Here is a 23,526-nt window from a genome sequence, read left to right on the forward strand (position 1 = left end):
TTTTGACAGAGGGAACTGTAACTGCTAAGGTCTTATCGTCCTGAAATCGAAGAGAGAAGGAAGACAGGATAGGAGGAAAGCCAGCCGTTCCGGGAACGGACTTTATCCCATTAGAATAAAATCCGCCCCGGGCGTTAATCGAACCTTGCGCTTACAAGGCCGACGCGCTACCAACCAAGCTAACTAGGCTGGCCAACTACTTGTCAAACCCTAGCCTAGCCACGCGAAAAAGAAACCTAGTTAGCTTGGTAGGTAAAGCGCCTTTGTAAGCGATAGGTCGCGGATTCCCGCTCGGTTAGAACTGTATTCTAAACAGAGAAGGTTCGTTCTTGGAAGGGCTGCTGGCTTTCTCCTATCCTGTCTTCTTCTTCTTCTGTCTTTGATTTGTCAAAGCTGTTACAGTTCCCTCTATCAAGAAAAATAAAATGAAAAGCTGAAAAAATAAAAAAAGTAAAGAAAGAGAATTGAATACAATTATTTAATTACCTATTATTGTAATAAAAAGTTCTCGGATCAAAGTTTAGGGGGGTGAGTTTGATTGGAGAGAAGGGTGGTGTCACGGATATTGTAGACAATTCAAAGCACAAATCTGGCATCGTATTAGCTCAATTAAATCAAAATAAACCCTTGATCAGTGGTGGAGCTGTTAACCCAAGAGGGGCATTATTATTGGAAACTAGGTACTTTGTAATAGTGCGAAGGAAAAACCAAAAGTCAGCCCAAACAATCAGCCTAGTTAGGGCTGATTGAAAGGCTGACGAAAAACGCCGACCCCGTCTGTACACGTATTATTTAATTTGCTCTTACACTACCTATAGTTACAGTGGTTACCCTTATAGTAGGCGTTACGCATTCCGCCCTTATTAGTCATTTCTAACAGCAGGTTTAGTCATTTTACCCCCGAACTCTCAAACCAAGATTCGACACTGATAAATTAAATAAAGCACGGATTTTTATATTTTTACATCATCATTATCAGTATTTTTTAATTCAGTTAGCAAGTGTTTTAATTTCATATTTTCTCCCTCTTAGTTTTTCTACCGACCTGATTTCCATCAGAAAATTTTCATTTTCTGCCTGTTCGCAATAATCAGTATAGGTATCTGGGAAGACAAACTTTCTTGACTTGGCGGGGCGGAGCGCTACCTTAATTTGGCTTGTCAATTTGATTGGTTACCTATGGAAGCCTAGTTAGGAATAAAACTCATTTGAAATGTACTCGTATATCTACCTTCTGCCACGGTGATTCACTAGATCCTAAATCCAACGATATTAAAATACTTATCTACATAAAAGATTTCACCTTAGTTTCTTGAATTGTTAAAAAAAAGAAAAAGTAAAAACACTCACATTTGTAAAAATATTTCTCATTGACCTATTTCGTCGCTTTTGTTAGAGGAGGTCTTTTAAATTCGGTACGATTCCCGATTTTGAATATTTTAATCAATTTCAATAATTTCTCATTCCCTTGCAGACCTTGCCTTGCTGGAAATTAAGCGGGGAAATACGTACACAGTATAATAAAAAGCTTCTAACAAAAGCTTCAATTTCAGCTTACTTTCTTGAATTGTGCTCAAAAAGGTCCGAGTAGTGTGCTATTCCAACCCCTCCCTCATCAGTTTATCAGCAAAACTGTGCATCTCTCCCCACCTACTTCCTCACCAATAAACATCTCCCCCTTCCCCCCAGATTCCTGATTTTCACATCTGAAGGTTTTATTTTAATTTACAATTGATGAAGTGAATAATTCGCTCACACTTTGTAGCAATATTGCTCACTGACTAGCAGGATTATCTTGAGCTTCTCTCAAGGGCTGCTGTGCGGAAAATAAGGTGGGTGTTTTATTTTCTGAAGTACAATTTGTAGAAATGGAAGGGAAGAGTGAGGTGGACCAGAATAGGAACGCGGAAAATCTACCTACCCAAGAAAGAATTGTCAGAAAATGAAATACATCAAAGAGCTAAATGGTACTAACACGAAATGTCGAATGTATCGCTTCATAGGAAAATGCACAAGAGAAGAAAGAAAAATAAAAACAAGAACAGGGAGAGAAAAAATTATGATGAAATTTATAATACGAGTAATCTTGTGTTACTTTGCTACTTTTGTAAATTTGACATCTCCACTAATGTTTGGTGGAGATGACAAAAACCTACCCAAATGATATCTTCATGAAAAATGTAAGGAAATTTGTTGTTTGAAATTTTAACTTTCTTACGAAGTTTGGTGTTTTGATTTTTCAGAGCCTGATTCTTAGGTAGATATTTCAGTTTTCAAAGTACCTAGGTACCTTTAATATTAGAGTATCCTAGAACTTCCATCACCCTGTATAAAAGCACACAACAGAGCTAAACTTTTACTGTGTGTGGCATCGCGAGGTGTCACTGTCCATCAAACTTAATATCCCCGCTTTCATCCCTTTGTATTATCGAAGCTTAACACCATTATATGAAACGGCTTTATTTTCATTAGTTCATTGTGTTCCTTTTCAGAGATATAAGAAGTGATTTGCAATCCATATTTGAGGGTTATTTGTCTCGCTTTGTTTCATGTTTTTGTCGCTTTTAGATGAACTTTGGGTATAGGGAAAAACTTGCCCAATATTGCACCTATGCGGGTTCGATTCCCGCCCGGGGCGGATTTTATCCTGATGGGATAATATTCGTTCTCGGAACGGCTGGCTTTCTCCTATCCTGTCTTTTTACAAGGCAGACGCACTACCAACTAAGCTAACTAGCACAGCGTTTAAGAAGACATTAACGTTCTTAAAAGGCAAGGGAATTGTAAATGGCAAAGTACTTAGGTGCCTAGTTGCTTAGATAGTTAGTAAAAGAATCACAAGAGAGATAAAAGTTGGGGCCCGGGGAAGTAAAAGTTGGAGCACTGGGGGGAAAAGTTTATAGAGCTTCCAACTTTATAGAAGTTTAAAAGAAATGGGTTTGCCCTTTGACTTTTATATAAACAAAAAAAAAAAAACCTCAGGACTTTAAATCTTTCATTGACATTGGTTAGGTAACTTTTTTCCCTTCATTAATTTGTTTTAGATTTAGATAGGTAAGTACCTGGGTATTTATTTATTTCCATTTTTAAGTAGGTCAGTAATTAGAAAATCCCTTAAAGATACATAATGCCAAAGTCGTTCCGAGGTACACATATTATTAATTATTTATTTAAATAGATAGATACCTAGATCATATTGATTTTATTAACCTTCATACATATTTATAAAACATCAAAAGCACAAAAACCACTTACGTTTAAATCGTCCACAGTCAATCTGCCAATCTACGAAATCGACACTTCGACAGCACTCCAAACCGGAAAATCTAATACTCCAGGAGCTTTCTCCACGGTAGTCCAATCACTCCAAAGTTTGTATCCGACATCATTTCAAAAGTTTGGAAGATTGGAAGTCACAAGTTCCCAAGTAATTTATTATTATGTGTTAAATTACCTATGTCTCAATTTTGCCATAAATAAAAAAAAGTTCTTTTTTTCCAACTCTCAGAAAAAAGTTCATTTAGGATGTTCACTTCACGCAGTGCCGAGTAAAAAACTTTTTGGATTTACAAATCACCAAATCCGTTTTCCCACTTGAAACATAAACATTTTGTCGGATAAAGTTGAATTTACGGTACAAAGTTTAGAAACAGGAAACCACAATGGAAAACCGCACAAAAAGCGACATTTTAGTTTCCCTTGCGTTTATTGCTGCATAATGCCCCAGTTAAAAATCCGGGGAAAAATGGAATTCAATGAAAAAATAAAGGAAACAATTTTTTCGAAAACGCGTAAAAGAAGTCTGAGGTCCTCTACTATTGAATATCAAAGCACACTGAACCGCACTATAAAATCAACTAAACTAGACCGTAGTGGAATTAACGATGAAATTGGAATCAGAAATGATGTATTCAGAAACAGGTGTAATTTTCGATGTTGAAGATAATGTGGATGACATGCTACAGGTGGTAGTGATGTTACTACTGGTGATGATGCACCCCAGCCAGAATTACAGGAAATAACTTCCGGAGGGGCATCAATAGATCGTTGTTTTTGGAGTGTGTATTGTGTACCTACGAGTAGGTAGGCATACCTATTTTCCTATATTTTTTTCATTATTATTATTTTTACCTACATACCGGATGTCCGTCTCATCTAGATCTCTGAGGTTGTGACTCGTTTTACATAGGTAGGTACTACGTATGTAGATATATATGTAGTTTTTCAGATTATTATAGGTAGGTACATACGTCTTTTCTTTTCTGTTCCGATATAATACCCATGTGAATTACATTCATACGTAGTACGTAGATACAGTGGCTGCATTAGTCTCAGCTCAGGCAAAAGAGTCAGAGATGTCTACACTCTACAGTTCACAGAACTACTAGTTATTAGGTAATTACGTTTTTTTTTTTTTTTTTTTTTAGATTTTTTTCCTAGCGCTTGCAAGGCAGAGCGCTTGCAAGGCAGACACACTACCAACTAAGCTAACTAGGCAGTAGGCTGGCAATTGATATAGTATTGGTCTCATGTTGGTGGATAACATGAAAATGGTTGTAAACACGAACATAGATGACAACATGAACATGAGTGTCAACATAAACATGGACATGATCAAATGGTGGATAACATGAAAATTGATGTCAACGTGAATATAGACATGGACACATGAACAGATGTTGACACCAGCATGGGTTTCAACATGAATGTGAAAAGTAGAAGCTCAAGCATTGAAGAAACGAAAAGGCGATCTACGTGCGTACGTCTTCACCAATACAAGACAGTATGGATGTGTTTCCGTTTCCAGTCGCGACTTCAGTCCACCCAACACGAACGTTCTTATGAACGCCTTGAATTAATTTGAGCATGCAATGTGCAGTGTAAAACACAATGTATTTGTTGCACATGAGAATAACGTGATTGTGATTGTGTGAGTGATAGTAAGACTAGTCAGACCGGCACCAGTTCATGCGTTTCTATTCGATTCATATGTGTAATGTACACAAACTTGCAGTGTTAGACGAGTAACCTATACATAACTGCATCATGATAAACACTGTATTTTGGCTAGGCACTACATTTCTAAAAGTTTATAAACATACCACAAGGTTGAGTCATTTTCAGTATCAAAATTATGAAATATAAAACATTTTCCTCTAAAGGGAGACCGTGATTATAGCAAAGTCCTGATAAGAGCGGGTCATACAAAATCTCAAATGACTTGATGACACTTCACATAACGGTTGTGGTCACAATATTAACATTCAGTTCAGTTCAACACTCTATACCACCACATTTTGTCTTGTACTACACTTGAAATTAATAAATTTCGTCTCCTGGTGAACGCTTCAAAGTGATTTCAAAATGGCCTCCGCGCCAGTATCATCCTATATGCTGTCCCCTTCAGAACAGCCAAAGTATCCAAAAGCCGTCTTCTTCATTGTGATCAACGAGTTCTGTGAGCGGTTTTGTTATTACGGCATGAGAACAGTGTTGTCTCTGTACATGCATCTAGTACTCCTGTATGATGAGAAGACAGCTACCGTCATGTTTCACATCTGGACAGGACTTTGCTACTTCTTCCCACTGTTCGGAGGTATTATAGCTGATACTTACCTGGGTAAGTTTCTAACAATTGTCATTCTGTCTATTGTGTATTTGGGTGGCAATGTGCTCCTCACGGTGACAGCTATTGATCCGCTCAACATCCCCAAGAGAACCTTCACACTGGTTGGACTATTACTGATAGCAGTGGGTACAGGAGGTATCAAGCCCTGCGTGTCATCATTCGGAGGAGATCAGTTTATTGTACCAGAGCAAAGTGCACAGCTTGAGAAATTCTTCTCTTTGTTTTACTTCTCCATCAATGCAGGCTCTCTCATCTCTACATTCATAACACCTATCTTCAGACATGATATGCAATGTTTTGGTCAGGAAGCGTGCTTCCCTCTCGCATTCGGTGTTCCTGCTCTCCTCATGTTCCTGGCGATCATCGTATTTATAATTGGAAAACCCATGTATAAAATTAATAAACCCAAAGGAAATGTTGCTTTGGAAGTATTTCAATGTACCATTCGAGCTATAAAAAACAAGTTCAAAACAAAGAAGAGCGAGAGAACGAAGGAACATTGGTTAGATTACGCGAATGACAAGTATGATCAGGGTACTATTGAAGACATTAAAACGTTGCTTCGGATTCTTCTGCTCTTCGTACCATTACCAATATTTTGGGCTCTGTTTGATCAACAAGGATCAAGATGGACATTTCAAGCAAATAGGATGGATGGCCGAGTTTTTGGTACGTCACTAGAAATAAAGCCAGATCAAATGCAACTGATCAATCCTCTTCTGATTCTGACATTTATTCCACTTTTCCAATACGTCATCTACCCTCTCGTAGATAAATGTGGTCTGAACAGACCCTTAAGAAAACTTACGGTAGGTGGTCTATTGGCGGCACTGTCATTTGTTGTGTCTGCACTTGTGGAGTTTAACATAAGAGCTCACTCACAAATTGCACCTCAAGATAGACACTTCTCACTTCGCATTTATAACTCCATGGATTGCGATTTCGTTTTTCATTCACCGCTGAAGAATGAAAGAGTGTTGAGAGCGATGGACATGCTTGCATTGAACAATATACCAATCAATGGTACTCAACATTTTGCCGCACTGTTTGAGCCGAGTACATCATGCCCGTATGTTCTCAACAAAACATTTCAAAGTTCAGTCCTTGGTGCTGATGGGAAGATCACGGAATATTATCTCATCCGTGATGAGAAACAACAAGCTCATCTGAAACGTTTGGGAGAATTCCACGACTTGAGAAATATTAATTCATCTCTTAAGATGCAAATCCTGTACGGCTCGGAACTGCAAGGGAAAAGGATCACACTAGAGTCAGACGATGGATTTTATCAGGATATAGATTTACCAACGGGAGCCTGTTACACCGAATATATTGAGGGTATTCCTGCGGGAGTGTATGAGGTCAGATCGGAAAACAAGGTTTTGAAAAGTAACATGGAACTTCAAGACGATAATGTTTACGTGTTGAATTTGAATACAGAGGCATCACCAGAGCACCGCACCGCAAGGTTACTCAAAGATGACTCCTCGAATAAAGTGAGCATGTTATGGTTGTTCCCCCAATACATCATTATCACAGCAGCTGAGATCATGTTCTCCATCACAGGATTTGAATTCGCTTTCACTCAGGCTCCGGTAAGCATGAAATCTGCAGTTTCAGCATGTTGGCTCCTGACCACTGCTTTTGGCAATCTGATAGTAGCAATTGTTGCCGAGGCAAAGATATTTGAAAATCAAGCGTACGAATTTCTACTGTTTGCCAGTCTGATGGTTGTAGACATGGGAGTATTTGCACTTCTGGCAATGAGATACAAATATGTTGAAGAAGACGAAGATGAGGATCACGAATAATCAAATGAAACTTGTCCAAATTTGTGTTACCTATTAAAACAAAACACATAGACAACAGTAGGTTCTATACATTGAAACTGGAGATTTTTTTTCTTTCTTCCTAATGTACATCATCAGGGATACCACAAAATATCATGATGCTTCTTCACAAATAGATTTTCGTTGTGTTGATAAAATTTGTCATCCTTTTACCTAACAAGGTTGACGAGCTGTCTGGTATCATATTTCTAAACATACGAAACATAATAACAAACTAACATGGACTTGGTCAACTATATTTGTGGACTTTGTCAATTCAGCAGAAGGCAGGATGTTCCCAGAAGTCATATCATTATAGGTAATGTTTACTTACTTATCCTTCAGCAAAATTTAACCCATTTTAACTCGATGATTTTACCTTTTTTTTTTTTAAGAGGTTTGACAGGGAACTGTAACTGCTATGGTCTTATCGTCCCGAAATCGAAGAGAGAAGGAAGACAGGATAGGAGAAAGCCAGCCGTTCGAGAACGAACATTATCCCATCAGGATAAAATCCGCCCCGGGCGGGAATCGAACCCGCGGCCTAGCGCTTACAAGGTAGATCGCCCCGGGCGGGAATCGAACCCGCGGCCTAGCGCTTACAAGGCAGACGCACTACCGATAAAATCCGCCCCGGGCGGGAATCGAACCCGCGGCCTAGCGCTTACAAGGCAGACGCACTACCAACTAAGCTAACTAGGCTGGGTTTTCTTCACTTTATTTACAAAATCACTAATACCACGTGACATATTTCTAGCAATTTGTAACACCACTTCACAAATTTCTAGCACAATTCGTCATTTGACCACTCGGAAACAGTTATGCTTGGCAAACATCGGGTCCTTCTTGGGTTGGGCCAGCTCAATCATTCTCGGGGTGATTTTATACTTTAGGGCCTGAGGGTTCACTTGAAATGCCCACGGGTTTGGGCCGGGGGCCGCTCGGTCCCGCGGTTTGGCCAGCTCTTCCATGCGAGGGGTCATTTTGTACCGCTTCGCGCTTTCTTTCACCTTCGAAGAGAATAAACCAACAAATCAATCACCTAACTAGCCAACAAACCAACCAATCAAACATAAACAACCGATCAATCAATCGACCAACCAGTCAATCAACTAATCAACCAATCTAAAGTTAAAGCGCCTTAAAGGGGAAAAAATCAACTAATTCTTTAGTTGATTAAACAAATTCTACAACAAATTCTTTCAAATATAGGATTGACGAATTCGGAGTTTGGCCTACGCCCTACAGTAAAGGAGAAAAATGAAGCTCAAGAAGGGGAGGCCCGGGGGCCCCCTCGCCCTCCTCTAAATACGGCCCTGTATGGTACCCCCTTCTTCACTCCTAATAGACTTCTTAGCATAATTGTTTGGATCGACTTTAAGTTTTATTATTATTAGGTATTATAGCGACCAGTGGCGGCATTACAAGTCAAAAACGAGCGATAATAATTATGATGATTGAGTAAATGAAAGACTTGTAATGCTGTGATACCTACAAAGTTCTGAAAAAAGCTCTCTGCTTTACCACAAAGATTCATGGTTTGATTATTGTGGTACCCCCTAGGGCACGGAAGATTACCGCAAACGGATCAACTTCCGGCTCCTCCTCATACATCCTCGGTTTCGCAAGGTCCAGAATTCGTTGCGTCGGTTTGTACTTCAACGCAGCCGGATTCACCGTGAACGCAAACTCGTTGATCTCCTCCTTCGGGGGCGGATGCGGTTTTGGCTGCGCCAGTTTGATGATCCGTTCTGTGGGCTTGTAGCGGCGCGCGCGTTCGATTTTTTCGTCGAAATCGTACTCGAGGTCTTTGACGTATTCCGGATCGAGGGCGCGCGGTTTCGCAAGCGCCTCCATCCGCTCCGTCATGACGTAGTCGAAGGACTTGCGGTTGACGTAGTCCGGTGGAGGCGACTTCTCGTAGATCCGCGTGGGGCGCGAGAGTTCTATCAACCTAAAAAAGCCGTGTTTTATTATTCCTCTCCGACCAACCTCAGTGGTGCAGTTGTTAACGCGTTGGACTTTGGATCTGAAGGTTGGTGGTTCGAGTCCAAGTCAAGTCGTAAAATTTAGCGTAGTGTATTAAGCAGGGAACGATTTTTGTAACAAGCATTTAAATATGCTTAACACAATTGAAACTTCCTTTTCCTTTATCCCTCTCTGTGGCACTTTCGCCAAGGAGATTTGAATTTTCATTGGCACCCTGACTCCCAAAGCAGATTCCATGATGTTTACAAACAGAAACCCATGTATTAAAACGTCTCCCTTAACACTCCATCCACCCCTGGTGGGCGATTGAAAGGGGGCACCTGCCAGCTTTCGCCTCAATCCCCCGTAACATGGGAGACCGACTCTTTAATTCTTGGTATTTTTTTATCAAGAAATAGCAAAATTTAGCTCAGAAGTCAGAAGTCTTCTTTCAAATAACCATTAGAAAAACATAAGTGGCCCGTGGCAACCAGTGTGGTGGCGCCGTCAAAGAGTAAGTAATGGCCTCTGTGCTACCTCTTCGCGCACAGAGGGGCATAACAAAATACGTATACTCATCTTAAAAGCTCCACTAACCTCGGCAGCATTTCGTCGTAGGACTTTTTCGGCATATCCTGAGCAAAGCTGGGCGGCTTTGGAACTGGTTTCGGCCGGCAATTCTCTCTCTCCCATTTCCGTCGCTCGCCCGGTGACCTTGGCTTGGTGCGGCGCCGTTTCTTCTTCAACTCTGGTTTGGGCGGCACAGGTTTGGGCTTGGAATTTTGTTCATACCTGCAGGCGAAATGAAAGCTTGCGTCTTACCTTGGGAAAAGTTGTGCCAGCTTAGTTTGCTTGGAGGGTAGTGCACTTGCCTTGATCAGGTGTCAGGTATACGGTGTATAACAGTATACCTGATAGGGTCAGGTCTACCTGATAGTTTGTCCTCATCAGGTATACCTGATCAGGTGTACCTGTCAGGTCTACCTGATAGTGTGTGGTACGACACTGACCACATGTGTCTAAGGTACCGTAGCAGTTGTTTCACTGCTACGAAATAAAAACGTTGGTAAAACGCTCATCTTTAAAAAAAAAAAAAAAAAAAAAAAAAAAAAAAACGGCAAAAGCAAAAACATCAGTAAAACACGTTATTTTGGCCACATAATATGATATTGTCTTGACCAGTCTAAAGCTGTTTCTAAACATAGTACACGGCCGTCCGTCAACTATGTATGGACAGATGGACACAGCTTATTAGTTAGCTTGGTTGGTAGCGCGTCTGCCTTGTAAGCGCTAAGTCGCGTGTCCGATTCTCACCCGGGGCAAACTTTATCCTAAAACAGATAAGGTTCGTCCTCGGAATGGCTGGGGCTTCCTGTCCTCTTCTATTCGATTTCGGGACGAGAAGACCTTTGTTGTTACAGTTCCTTTTATCAAACCTCCTGAAAAATGGACTTATATCAGTTTTTTTTTTTTTTTTCTCATCTAGTTATCCTGAGATCTCACGTGGTAACTTCTGTTTCTAAACGGCCGAGCCAAAATGAAATCTGAGAAGATGCTGCAGGAATCTCTGCCAACTTTTATACCTACCATGCAGCAAAAGCAGCTAACTTCTCAACTGCTCTACCATTCATCAAATCTCAGACAGGTTTCAGAACAGTCAGGCCTTCCGTCAGTAGCGGCATTGATGATATCTGTTGGGAAGTTAGCAAACACTAGTGGGATTCTGTCTTCAGATGAGAATATTCGTATTTTCCTTTTGGACTTTCCCCCTCTTCTGAAGCTCATTTCCCCTCTTTTGGTGTGATAGTGCCTGTAGTAAACCATAGAAAATCCAAAATGGCACGCCATCTGAATGGTTTCCGTTTCCGAGAGGAAAATACGACCAATAACGGAGGGGAATTTTGGTATAGGGACTGCCACTGACACTACTTTTTGTTTGTCAAAATGTAGGAGTTACCTACAATGAATAAGACCTGCTGCTAGCAAAAGATGCGGCGATTCAAGTTGCAGAGTATTGGAAGAAATGTGTCTGACACGTTCATTGGTCAAAGCGGCCAAGGAAAATAAAGTAAGTAAGTACCCAACTCAGAAGATGGAATTCTTCGCCACTGACAAAATCCATAAAGAAATAGAAAATCGACTGATTCATATAGACACAACATGAGCTCATACGCCAGTAAGTCACTCTACTAAACCAACATTTACCATCCACAGTACACAGTCACTCAATTAAATACCACAGTAGGTACATAATACCATCCACAGTAATTCACAGTAAATATCGTAGTGAGAACCATCAGGGTTTATTTAGCCCCCTGCCGAGCCAAGCCGGGTTATTTCAGGTCTAATCATAGGCAATCCGGGCCCCAGGACTAGCCTTAACAATGGTCCCCCTTCTAACGGTGTTTACAAACGATAATACAAGGCACAAGGCTAAATACTCTAAATAGCAAAGTTTGAGTGCAAAAGGGCATCCACTCGTAAAATCTATGTAGCCAGAACCAAATGTCAGTCCACAGCGATCACTCTAGGGCTGATTGAGAGGCTGACGAAAAACGCCATCCTCGTCTGTACACGGCACTCTTCTTCTTCCTAACCTTTTCCTATCAGCGCAACGTCTCTTGTCCAGTCTCTCCCAGGTAGCCCTATTGTGTACCTCATGTTCTGATAAATTCTTCTCACTCAAGTCTTGATTCACATAATCCTTCCACATTTTCTTCGGTCTCCCTCGCCCTTTTCTCGCACTCACTGATGGTTCTAAATGTGTCCACATATAGTCGACCGGCCGTCAAATGTCAATGCACACCGATTGACAATGAATTCACATCGGTCGACGGTCATCGACTATTTGTGAACACACCTTAAACCTCAAGCTCTTTCGAAGAGCTCGCTCCCGGGGCAAATCGGACCTTTCTGTGCTCGCCCCTGGGTTATTTACTACTAGATGTATTTTCTGGTTTCCAGTCCGGACCAAGTCTGATCTGGGCCTATCAGTATATCGGCCGGGCCAAGGGTTATATCTTCTAGTGATATATGGCCATCAGGTTCTTCTAGCTTCATGATTCCTGGTTTCTATGCATATATTCTTCACCATACCTATGCATACGACGCAACGGGTATTCAATATTCATGCGTGTACAGTACACACATACCGTATACAGGCTAGACCAATGATAGTTGATAGATGTTTAACAAAGTGTTTCCATACAACATAGACCGGCCATCGATTGATGTCGACTGAACCGTTCACACTAAATCGACAACATTATGTAGAGTCGCTGATGGACCCCGTTGTGATCAATTTAATTCAAAGGAACTACATAATATTTACTGATGGAAACCATGATCAATGATGTAAGGAAGTGGCACTATCAGGTCTACCTGATACCTGATGAGCACACACAATTTCAGGTAGACCTGAAAGGTGGACCTGATCAGGTGCACCTGTCAGGTCTACCTGATAGTGATTGGCTGGCCTAAGGAATTAATCATGCTGCTGTACAATCTGTACGGAGGAAATTGGAAAACACCCTATAATATTCTCAGATCAAGTCTAGCCTGATAGGACTTCTGTCAGGACATGAAATGTGTTATCTCTGACTCTGTACCAGATGTCTTCTCTTACAATATGGGACACTTGGGACAGTTCAGTCTTCACTTGGTTAGCAGTACACCAGGTTGATTGGAGTATAACAGGTCGACAGTTGAAGAGTTGCTTTCACTATCAACAGGTGGGGATCTTTTGTAAAATAGAGATGTGCGAAGAGTGAATGAAGCCAGGCCTAGTTACATAACTTGAAGCGCAGCGTCTCTGCTTTGTAAGCGCTAGTTCGTGGGTTTGATTCCCAGTGGGGGCGAATTCTATCTTAAAACAGATAAGGTTCGTTCTCGGAACGGCAGGCTTTCTCCTATCTTGTCCTTCTCACATAGATTTCGGTACGATAAGACCTCCATTGTTACAGTCCCCTGTATCAAACCTCTTGGAAAAAAGCGGTGCGACCGAGGGAAAAAACTGCTTGAAAAAAATCTCTTCTTGACGATGTTGTTTAGACTGAGCATTTGAGCAGATTGAAGATAAAAGCTAAAATCTAGACCGACCTTTAGCCTTCTGATTCTATAATGTACATGGTTCAAACTAGGTAGGTGTATAAATAAAGATAGTTGAAATATAGCTGGAAAATATCGATAGATAAAAACTTCTCATCACTCTCCGTCACATCTAATCTTAAATCTAAATAAATCTAAATAAATCTAATCTAAATCTAAAAATCTTCACACGGTATCGTGCGCTGAGTTATAAGGTTACGAGGCGCTATAACTCTTCCAGACTGACATAATTGGTACGGTCGATCACAATACATGAAGCCAGCTATGCTAATCCAGCACAGTTAGCTTGGTAGTGCGTCTGCCTTATATGCGCTATGTCGTGGGTTTGATTCCCGCCCGGACTAGATTTTATCCCAAAGAGATAAGGTTCGTTCTCGGAACGGCTTCTTCTATCCTGTCCTTCTCTCTTCGGTTTCGGACGACAAAAAACCAGTACCTGCCAGTGAGAGTTCCAATTTCTCACTTCTCTATCAGACCTTACCACCTAACCCTCCATTTCTCTATCGACTCTATCGAATATTTACAGCCTTATTATTGGACCTAGGATGAATTGCCTTTTTAGACCCAGGAAACGAATCGTGCGCCTTATATTACATACCAGATGGCGTAGAACAATGGAAGAAAGCGGGCCAGCACGACTTTAGCACCTCAAACTTGCCGCGTACTGATAGACGATACGGTAAATTAGATTTCAACGTGCGATAAATCGTACGATAAATCACCTTGCGATAAATCCTCGTACGATAAATCAGAGTGCGATAATTTCTCCGCGAGATAAAACGGCTGGCAATAAATTTCGTCATCCTATGAGTTTAGTATCGGTAGCTTGCACCTATATCTCATTAGATCGTTAAGGATGTGGGGGCGACTTGTTTATGGCGCACGAAAAACATTTTTTTTTTTTTGTACGATTTTTTTTTTCAACTTTTTTTTTAATGTATAAATTCTCAACTTTATAAGCCAACACTTGATGTGCATATGAGATTATACACCTTTATCCTTTATGTAGTACTGTCTGTTTCATTTAGGTTGAGAAATCAGAGAAATATCGAGACAGTTACCAGTTATCTAAAGGAAAAGCGAAAGAAGTTTGATAAAGGGACCTGTAACAACGGAGGTGTTGTCGTCCCGAAATCGAAGAAGAGGGGAAGACAGAATAGGACAAAGACAACCGTTCCAAGAACGAACTGTTTAGGATAAAGTTCGCTCCCGAGCGGGAATTGAACCCGCGACCGAAGAAAATTGCGGGTCAAAGTTCAAATACCAAGAAAGACATCAAGGGAAGGTAATTTTTGTAAAATTATATATATTCATGTACCTATGTAAAATTTAATATGTAAAATATATTTTCAAATAAATCGATTTCTTTGTTATTATTCCTGTCTTTCAGTGATATTTTTCTGACTTTCTTTCTATCATTCTTTCTTTCTTATTACTTCCTTTTGATCTTTCTTTGCTTCTTTCTTACTTCCTTTTGTTGAGTTTGGCAACACCGCCCAAGGTGATGAGATTGGAATTTATGTGTCTCTGAATCGTTTTAAATTATTTAAGTGTTTTTTAAGTGTACCTAAAAGTGTTATAGCAATCCAGAATCAGCGAATCACCAGGTTTAACAGAAACCTTCAATCTCTGTAAGTCGACCTAGAATATTTTTTTGCCAGTCAAAAAGAGTTTCATCTTAATACAAAGGAACTTCTCTGGAAATACTGAAAATCTTTACTCCATTTATAATATTAGGGTTTACTGATCTTATCAAGACCGTTACACGTCCGAATCAGTCGACAAGCTCTGATTTTCAGATTTGTTCTCTGTTTCACACCAAGTTTCACCAAGGTTCACAGAAAATCCGCTAGAGTCGGTAGCAAAGTTCAGAGCTAGATTTAACTTGAACCGTTAGCTGAACACTGATTGGCTAGACTAAACTTACTGAATCAACTTGTCAAAGTTAAGTAAACAAACGCCAATTACAGTGTTTCCAGATCAAACATTTAGCTGATCTAGTCAAATCTAGCTAGAAATCAGCTAGATACCTAGAGTAGGTACCGACAGTCGAGAGAGCCATTACGTAATCAGACTATCAGAGTGGTACCTAGCTACCTACTCACTCACGTGTCTTGTGAGACGCGGGAACTAATCTGCTGAGCGCCTGAAAATTGTTTAGATATGCAATGTGCTAACATGGAGAAAAGAAAGGTAACTCTTGAAATGCTTTTTGATGAGTTGGGAAGTATGAGAGCTCAACAGGGTGAAAATCATACGGAGACCAAATCCAAACTAGACAATATTGGCAAAAACTTGGATTCAGCTAAACAGCTCTTGGATAATCATTCTAAACAATTGAGAGGGTGTGATTACGAAAAGAGACGGAAGAACTTGGTCATCTACGGGGTCCCAGAAGATGAAAATGACCTTGATAATCTGATACTTAATTTTTTTCGTCACAACTTGCAGGTCAATGATTTCTCTATCATGGAACTTGACTTCTGCAGGAGACTGGGGAAGATCCCTAATCCTTGTTATAGAAAAAATTATCGAATAGTTTCCAAAAAATTGCCGTAACTAAATTCCCTATTGTCCAAAGTCCCTCGCCTTATCCGCTAAACTCTCCATCATGGGCAAGGACAGTCTGCACAGCTCCAGCACCCACACCATGGACACGCGCCACCCCTGCTCCCTCCACACCTGCGTCAAACATCGCTCCAGCCGGCCCTGCCTCCGCCAACGCCGCCTATGCAGCTGCAAGCTCCGGAAGCAATGCAGCAAATTTTACAGCCAGCTGAGACTGAACCAGCGCTACCAGCCCCGCGGGTTCCATCGCCCGCGGGAGCACCTGACGCGGGCAACATCAACGCGAACGATCACGTCAATACACTCTATTATAGGTAAGTTAGGAGTAGTCAGTAACTAATAAAAAGCTCAAATCTGAAACCGTTGAAGATAAAAGAGAGAGCTATACCAATCTCTTATAAGATGTCAGAAAAGACAAAATTAAAAGCTGGTATATTTCAAAGTGCCTCCTGCTGGTGAATCGTCTAGGAAGGTTGAACAGCTACTGAATCTATGGAAGTGAAATTCCATGAAATATTTTAAAATATTCGTTTTCATGTACCTTTTTTGTACCATGTACCTTTTTTAAGTTTTGTAGTTAGTATCTAGTTAGAAAAGCTGATTTTGTTTAAAGGTTTATGTTTCGTAGTTAGTCCCTACCTAAAAATAGTTATAAAGTTATTTATGTATTATTGTTGCCAAACTCCATTGTAATTATTTTAAATAAATAAATACAATTATATTACTAGCAGTCACCATTACCACAGACTAGACGTCAGCAACCCTTACTTCAGCCGAGTATTCTGTCCTTCGTCAGCGATGTCAACTCTCAGTCCCTCCTTTTGTTATTCCTTTCTTCTTTCTTCCTATCTTGCTTTGTTATTTTCTTTCGCTCTTTGCCACAAAAAAAATTCTCAATCTAAAACAGCCAGACTATAAACAATATGTACCTAATTGTACAAGTCGGAATATTGTTCGAAAACAACATAATCTGGTTCTGGTTGTGCATTTCGGTATTTTGTCTGCATATTAGCCCGACGGCACTTTGGTCCGCCCTTGATCCTAAACCCTTGGATACTTTGGTCGAATTCATGTTTCATACTTAGGTCGAATTGAATTTAATGTTGATCATGTTCAGGTTTTTACGACCTTACGCGTTGTATCAAATGATTATTTTTATATGTATTCAAATTAAATTAATGATTTAATATGTTATGATTATTTTTACACGTTTTTTTCAATGGACATTAAACAAAAACATTAGAGTTAAAGAACATAGAGGACCCATAGGAATCGGAAATTTGGCCCAAGGGGTATTGTTGACGTTGATCAGCAAGTCTCTTAACAGCGTGAGGCCATGAGGTTAAACAACGTGGGTGTAGCCTAGTTTCTGGATGGGTGACTGTCTGTGACGGAAAGGCGAATTCGATTTTTTTCTCTCTCTCTCTCTCTCAGGCTAAAGGGTCAGTTTAGAACCGCTATAAGGTTTTTAATGACGGGGGTGTTACCCTCCATTTGGCAACAAGCTACCCGCCTGCTCATATTAACCTCATCCGGCCTGAGTGGTGCCGGGAAAAGACATCAGCACGCGATTGTCCGGATGGTCAACTCATCCGGATACCAACCACGGGCAACTTTGCTTAACCTTAGTGACCCAGTGGGAGCTGGTGTTTTCCATTGCCGACGTCGCTGGTTCTTTTTCCTACATCCTGGCTAGACATACCGACAAACCATGGCTGCTATTGGCGCTGGCTCATTTGGACAACATAAGTAGGAAACAACCATCCATAAGGGAAATAGCCTTATGGATGGTTATTTTCTGCTAAATGCTGACCATTTCTTCTTTTCGTGTCCTTTGTATGTCCAGATTCAAGAGTACCTAATACCTACTACATGGATATCCTGCACAAAGTCCCAACTCTTATCCAGTGTCCACCCTGTACAAATAAGAACACAATCAACTAGCCACCCACCCAATCACCCTGTATGACAAGAAACATAGCCACATACATTATACACACGTCTATGTACCTGTACCTATATCTACATGGATATGTGAGATATAGCGACCACCAACAATTGAACACTTCAATCCAAGGAGGGCCTATAATCCTTCTTTTCTAATAGAAAGTAGGTGCCTAGTTGGTCAGTACTTTCATTGTTACGATATAAAAACGGTGGTGAAACACTCATCTTTAAAGAAAAAGAAAAAAAAAAATCTTGTGAATACGCTTCCAAGGAGCGACAGACACAAAAGTGGGGCGAGACCTAAAACTCGATTTTCGTCTCTACAGGTTGGTCCTCTTTCAATAAAGCTCGCCAATTTCCTTCCAACCTAAACCATGCAAGCACACATTATCAAAGTTAAGGTCACATTTTATTAGAATTTTTTTCCTACCCCATTATATGATAACGCCGGACTTACCAAGGTCGCTGCGAGAGTTGGAAATGCCGCGGGCAATTCAGGTGCCGTTTGGCCAAACAATGTAAATATACACGTTGCCCGGTGTAGCCGAGTCGAGTCCTGGACGATTTTTTCCTCCCCAGAATCCGTCTTGGAAAAGGTGAGAAATGCGGGTCAGAAAAGATGAGGGAGGTTCAAATTGAGTCCCGGAACTAAATAGGTGTGTGTAAAGATTGTTTGAGTTGTAAAAGAGCACCCACTAGGTGGAATAGAATAGAATTTTGAATAGACCTTGTTTATCCTGCTAGAATGAGACTAAAAAAGTCCCTTTACCCAAGCATGAGCGATTCAGCAGTCTAAATAAGATCTGATCTATTTTATGGGTCTGTTTGTCAGTGGGACTTCCAGACGTACACAACGACTTAATAACATAAATCATAATACATAATGTTTACAGCAGACTTTTCATTGGAATGATTCAGATCTAAACTCGTCAACTCCCTATGAGTATATAGGGATAATAAGAAATTAGGATCTGACTCATTAACTGAGTAGTCCACTGAAAAGAGTCATTCTTTTTTTATAACTCATTCACTCTTTACAGGGGTATCTCTAACTCGGACTCAACATCAAACAACTTCGCCTTTTCTTAATCCGGGAGTCCGGGACACATCTCTTATGTTTTTACGATCGCGGGTCTCAACTCACGACCACCCTGACAACGTGCTGTGGTGTGTGAAGGTTGAGGAAACCCCTCCTATCACTGCAGACCCCCACAACTGCAGACCCCCATAACAGTCCTCTGACATGTGTCCACAGCTGTCCATATGAGACTGTGGACATAGATAAATAGGCTGTATAGGACAGTGTTTGATTGAGTGGACAGGCTATATGATTGAGTGTTCTGTAAAGTTATTTGTTGGCAAAGTAAAGCCGCATACTCACACTATACGATTTTTTCCTAGATAGGTGAACACGGGGCAAAACGGTACGCCGGGGCCAAACGGTGCCCCACCCTTTCTAGGAGCTTAGGAAGTGCTGAGCTCTCTCGGGTGAACTAGGAACTATTCCTGCAAGTGTTATCTTTGTTTTGATCTGTCGTTGATTTTGATTCATTTCTTTTTTGTTTTCGATTGGTACTTTTTGTTTCTTTTCTTTTAAAATAATAATCGACCTCGCGGCGGGACCTTGGAATGCAATCCCTGTGTCTTCCAATTTCCTGAAATGCAGATTTTCTGGAATCTGTGAACAATTTTAGGGGCGTCCATTCTCGTCATTTTTTCTAAATAATATTTTCGGACAAGAAGAACGTCTTTCTAGCAGTCAGTCTGTTCACAAGTCGAATAATAATAAACATTCCTCTGTTTATAGGAATCTAGCTATAGGATTTTCTAGTCAAACATCTGGTAGCTACTCACAGATAACCAATTAAAATTAACAGAAGAAACATGACGATTTATCGCTCAAAACATGCTTATTCGAATCTACACCCTTGGGCGAAAAAATCGGGATATATATATTATTATATTGACTTTGTTTGGAACTTAGATTCAACAATTTTATTGTTTCCTGCCACGGTGGAAAATCGAACCCGCGATCTAACTAGGCTGGATAGATTTTTTTTCTTCTTTTTTAAGAGGTTTGATAGAGGGAACTGTAACTGCCAAGGTCTTATGGTTCCGAAATAGAAGAGAGAAGGAAGATAGGACAGGAGAAAACCAGCCGTTCCGAGAACGAACATTATCCGTTCAGGATAAATCCCCGTTCTTTTTACTCAAGTGTATCCTATGGGTACCTCCTCTAAAATTGTTTCAGTTTAAAGTTCTCAAATTGTCCTCGATAATAATTTGTCTACCCCGGCAAATTTTTACGACCAAAAATCACGAACCTTGTCAGACAACCCATGGAATATAGGAAGTCTCCATCCACTTTATGATCATGTGTGTGGAAGCTTAACACATAGTAACATGGTTTACATACACTGGACTTGAGATTCGATTTGCGATTTCATATTATCATAGTACTTAGGTAGGTATGTACCTACCTATGTAGATATTTTTATAATTATTATTTTATTTTTTAATATTTATTTATTAATATGTATTTTTTTTTTGTTGTTTATTTATTTTGTATTTATTTTTTCCTGATCTTGAAGTTATAATATTGGTTTTATTTTTTTCCTCAGGAATTTATAGAATTCAAATTTCTCTAAGAGGTTTAAGATATTAAATTTGTTTTTTTAATAGGGATAATAAAGTCAAATAATTATTGTTAGAAGGCTAATATGTACCTATGCTGGTTAAGAATTTCTTTGTTTTTGAGCATTTTGTATTGAGGTTGGTACTGGACAAACAGGTTGGTAAAAATGCATAAAAAAGTGAACTAACCAAGTTTTTTTTAGTAGAAAACAGAAACACAAAGAGAAACACAAAAATAGAACAATGGAATTTGTTTGCAAGCAAGGTTCATGGATAGGGATTATAGGGAATCACCTAGAGATTGGATTTACTACCCATAATTTCTGACTGTCTACCAAAGGAAACTTCAGGATAGCTTGCAGGAACAGCTGAAACAGGGTAGGTATCTATTCTACAATCTATAACCAAATAAAGCAGGTATCCCTAATGAGAGTTGTTCTGAAAATTATACCTCCAGTCTAACAAAAGCCCAAAATCTAAAAAAAAAGTTCTAAAAGTTAAAAAAAGAAAAGGAAACTAAATGGCCCGTAATCAGTCCGATAAAAACGAGCCTGAAATAGGGTAATGAGACCAAAGAAAGACCACCCACCCGGGGAGAAAAAAGTTCACCGCGCTTTCAATAATAATAACAGAGTACATGGCGTTATGATCCATGACTTGATTGGGTTTCTATGGTTACCATGGAGATCGGCATCGGGTTGCGATTATCGGATATAGGGAGCTGTCAACTTGAAGCCCGAGAGATTAATAATACCGGATGTTCACAAAGGAGGACGGCATTTGGTCAAAGTAGAACGATGTTTTATCAAAAGAGAACGATATTTGGTCCTACTGTCAGATAGACAATAATACCTAGGACAGTATTTGGTCAAAGTACATTCAGATAAGGACCGATAGGGCTCAAAACCTAAATAGAAAATTTCATTTCCCTTGACACTTTTCCCACATTCTGTCACATTTCCCTTGACACTTTTCCCACATTCTATCACATTTCCCTTGACACTTTTCCCACATTCTGTCACATTTCCCTTGACACTTTTCCCACATTCTGTCACATTTCCCTTGACACTTTTCCCACATTCTGTCACATTTCCCTTGACACTTTTCCCACATTCTGTCACATTGCCCTTGACACTTTTCCCACATTCTGTCACATTGCCCTTGACACTTTTTCCACATTCTGTCACATTTCCCTTGACACTTTTCCCCCCTTCTGTCACATTTCACAATCAGACAAACCGTTCGAAAGTTAGGGTACAACGAACCACATCATTGTCAGGTTAAAACAAACCTGGATAGAACTCCCTTCATTGGTTCTATATAAAAAAAAACTAGGGTGCCGGCAGCCTAATCGGGTGACTGGGTTCCGGCACTCTAATATTGAACTCTATATCGGGAAGCTCGACACTATAATATAGCATTCCAACAGCCTAAATCAGGGCAAGTAACCCAATAATAGAGTTCTTCCACCCTAAACGTGTGGCACCCTGTCCCCATTTTTTTCCTCAGTGTATATCCTCAAAATCTTCTCAAAACACCCTGTATATCATTGAGCACGAGTGAAGCATTAAAAAAAGCAAAAAAAAAAAAATCTCTCGACTTGAAACGTGTCTATGAAATTGTTAAATTGTGTGAAATTGTGAAAATTATACATCTCGCGAGCCACAGATTCTCTCAGATCCGTATCCTAGACCAGTGTTTCCCAACCTGGGCGATGGAGATTTTCATGGGGGCGATGAAGCCTTAGGGGGCGATATGGGGGGCGATCAATAAAGGACGATAAAGGAGGGCTATCTAGGCAAAAATGTAAGTAGGTTGTCTGTCTTTTTTGCGTTTGGCAAATCTTAATCATTAGTATTTTTTGTGTGAGGGGGGGGGGGCGATCACAGCTCCAACAATCTGTACAAATTCTGAAAGGGGGCGATCGTAGAGAAAAGGTTGGGAAACACTGTTCTAGTTCTAGACTACTTGGATCCTAGCTAGGGGAGGGAGTGATAGAAAGTTTTATAGGATTCTATTATTAGGGCGGTTCTCAAAGTTTTCTATGAAAATCCTCTTTTGGCCATGGACGTTTATTCCGATTTTTGTCCACAAGATTTTTTTAAAAAAAAAACTTCCCCTGCATTTTTCATAAAGAGAAGATTAATATGTTCCTTCCTATATCTTCTAAGGGAAAATCGCGTCTAATTGTCGTTTCTTGTTCGGCCATGGCAGTAGAATGGTCTGTCCGATTTCCATAAAATAAATTTGTTAATAAAAATAAATTTGTTTAATATCCGTTCAGATTTTTGGGGGCCTTTGAAAGCCCTTTTTCACAATTCACATCAGAATTCACAGAAAAATTCAAAGAAAAAGTAGGTACCAAGTCCTTAATCCAGGCATTTTAAGAACTGCCTTTATAACTTCTACAAGCATCATGTCTCATCTAATGGCTAATAGTCCCCCATTAGCGGATGATGTGTTATTAAATTTCATCACATAAAGCTTTAGTCCAGGACTGTAAAGTCCAGGCAGGTATCATGGTCTAACTCCCTCATGCCAGGTCCAGTTGATGGTACACTGTTCAGCTAATTATTTCCAAGTTGTTCTTCGTCACAACACAGGCTAATGTAAAATTTCTAAAAAATTTACAAATTTTAATTTTCATATCACGATATTACGTATCATAATAAACAATCAAGACAGTATATTACACTCACTCTGATAAAAAAAAAAAAACTAGGGTGCCGGCAGCCTAATCTGGTGACTGGGTTCCGGCACTCTAATATTGAACTCTATATCGGGAAGCTCGACACTATAATATAGCATTCCAAAATCCTAAATCAGGGGAAGTAACCCAATAAT

The 23,526-nt window shown here is 40.0% G+C and overlaps 3 protein-coding genes across 3 annotated transcripts in view; 1 reads left to right on the forward strand and 2 right to left on the reverse strand.

Moving 5' to 3' along the window:
• Positions 1 to 23,526, reverse strand: part of LOC113467907 — a gene marked incomplete at its 3' end in the record, with an annotated part of 91,519 nt that overhangs the window by 67,047 nt on the left and 946 nt on the right. The gene's annotated exons all lie outside the window — the stretch shown is intronic.
• On the forward strand, positions 5,045 to 7,517 carry LOC103510323 (peptide transporter family 1-like). Its single transcript, XM_008474974.3, has one exon. The coding sequence runs from the start codon at positions 5,365 to 5,367 to the stop codon at positions 7,438 to 7,440; it is 2,076 nt and encodes a 691-aa protein (XP_008473196.1). The 5' UTR covers positions 5,045 to 5,364; the 3' UTR covers positions 7,441 to 7,517.
• On the reverse strand, positions 8,158 to 12,557 carry LOC103510326 (testicular haploid expressed gene protein). Its single transcript, XM_008474978.2, has 4 exons — positions 12,523 to 12,557; positions 10,024 to 10,218; positions 9,037 to 9,412; positions 8,158 to 8,468 (listed from the first exon to the last, which is right to left on the reverse strand). The coding sequence occupies exons 1-4, from the start codon at positions 12,555 to 12,557 to the stop codon at positions 8,256 to 8,258; spliced, it is 819 nt and encodes a 272-aa protein (XP_008473200.1). The 3' UTR covers positions 8,158 to 8,255.

Source organism: Diaphorina citri, unplaced genomic scaffold (genome assembly GCF_000475195.1).
Source record: "Diaphorina citri unplaced genomic scaffold, Diaci psyllid genome assembly version 1.1 scaffold583, whole genome shotgun sequence".
NCBI lineage: Eukaryota > Metazoa > Arthropoda > Insecta > Hemiptera > Psyllidae > Diaphorina > Diaphorina citri.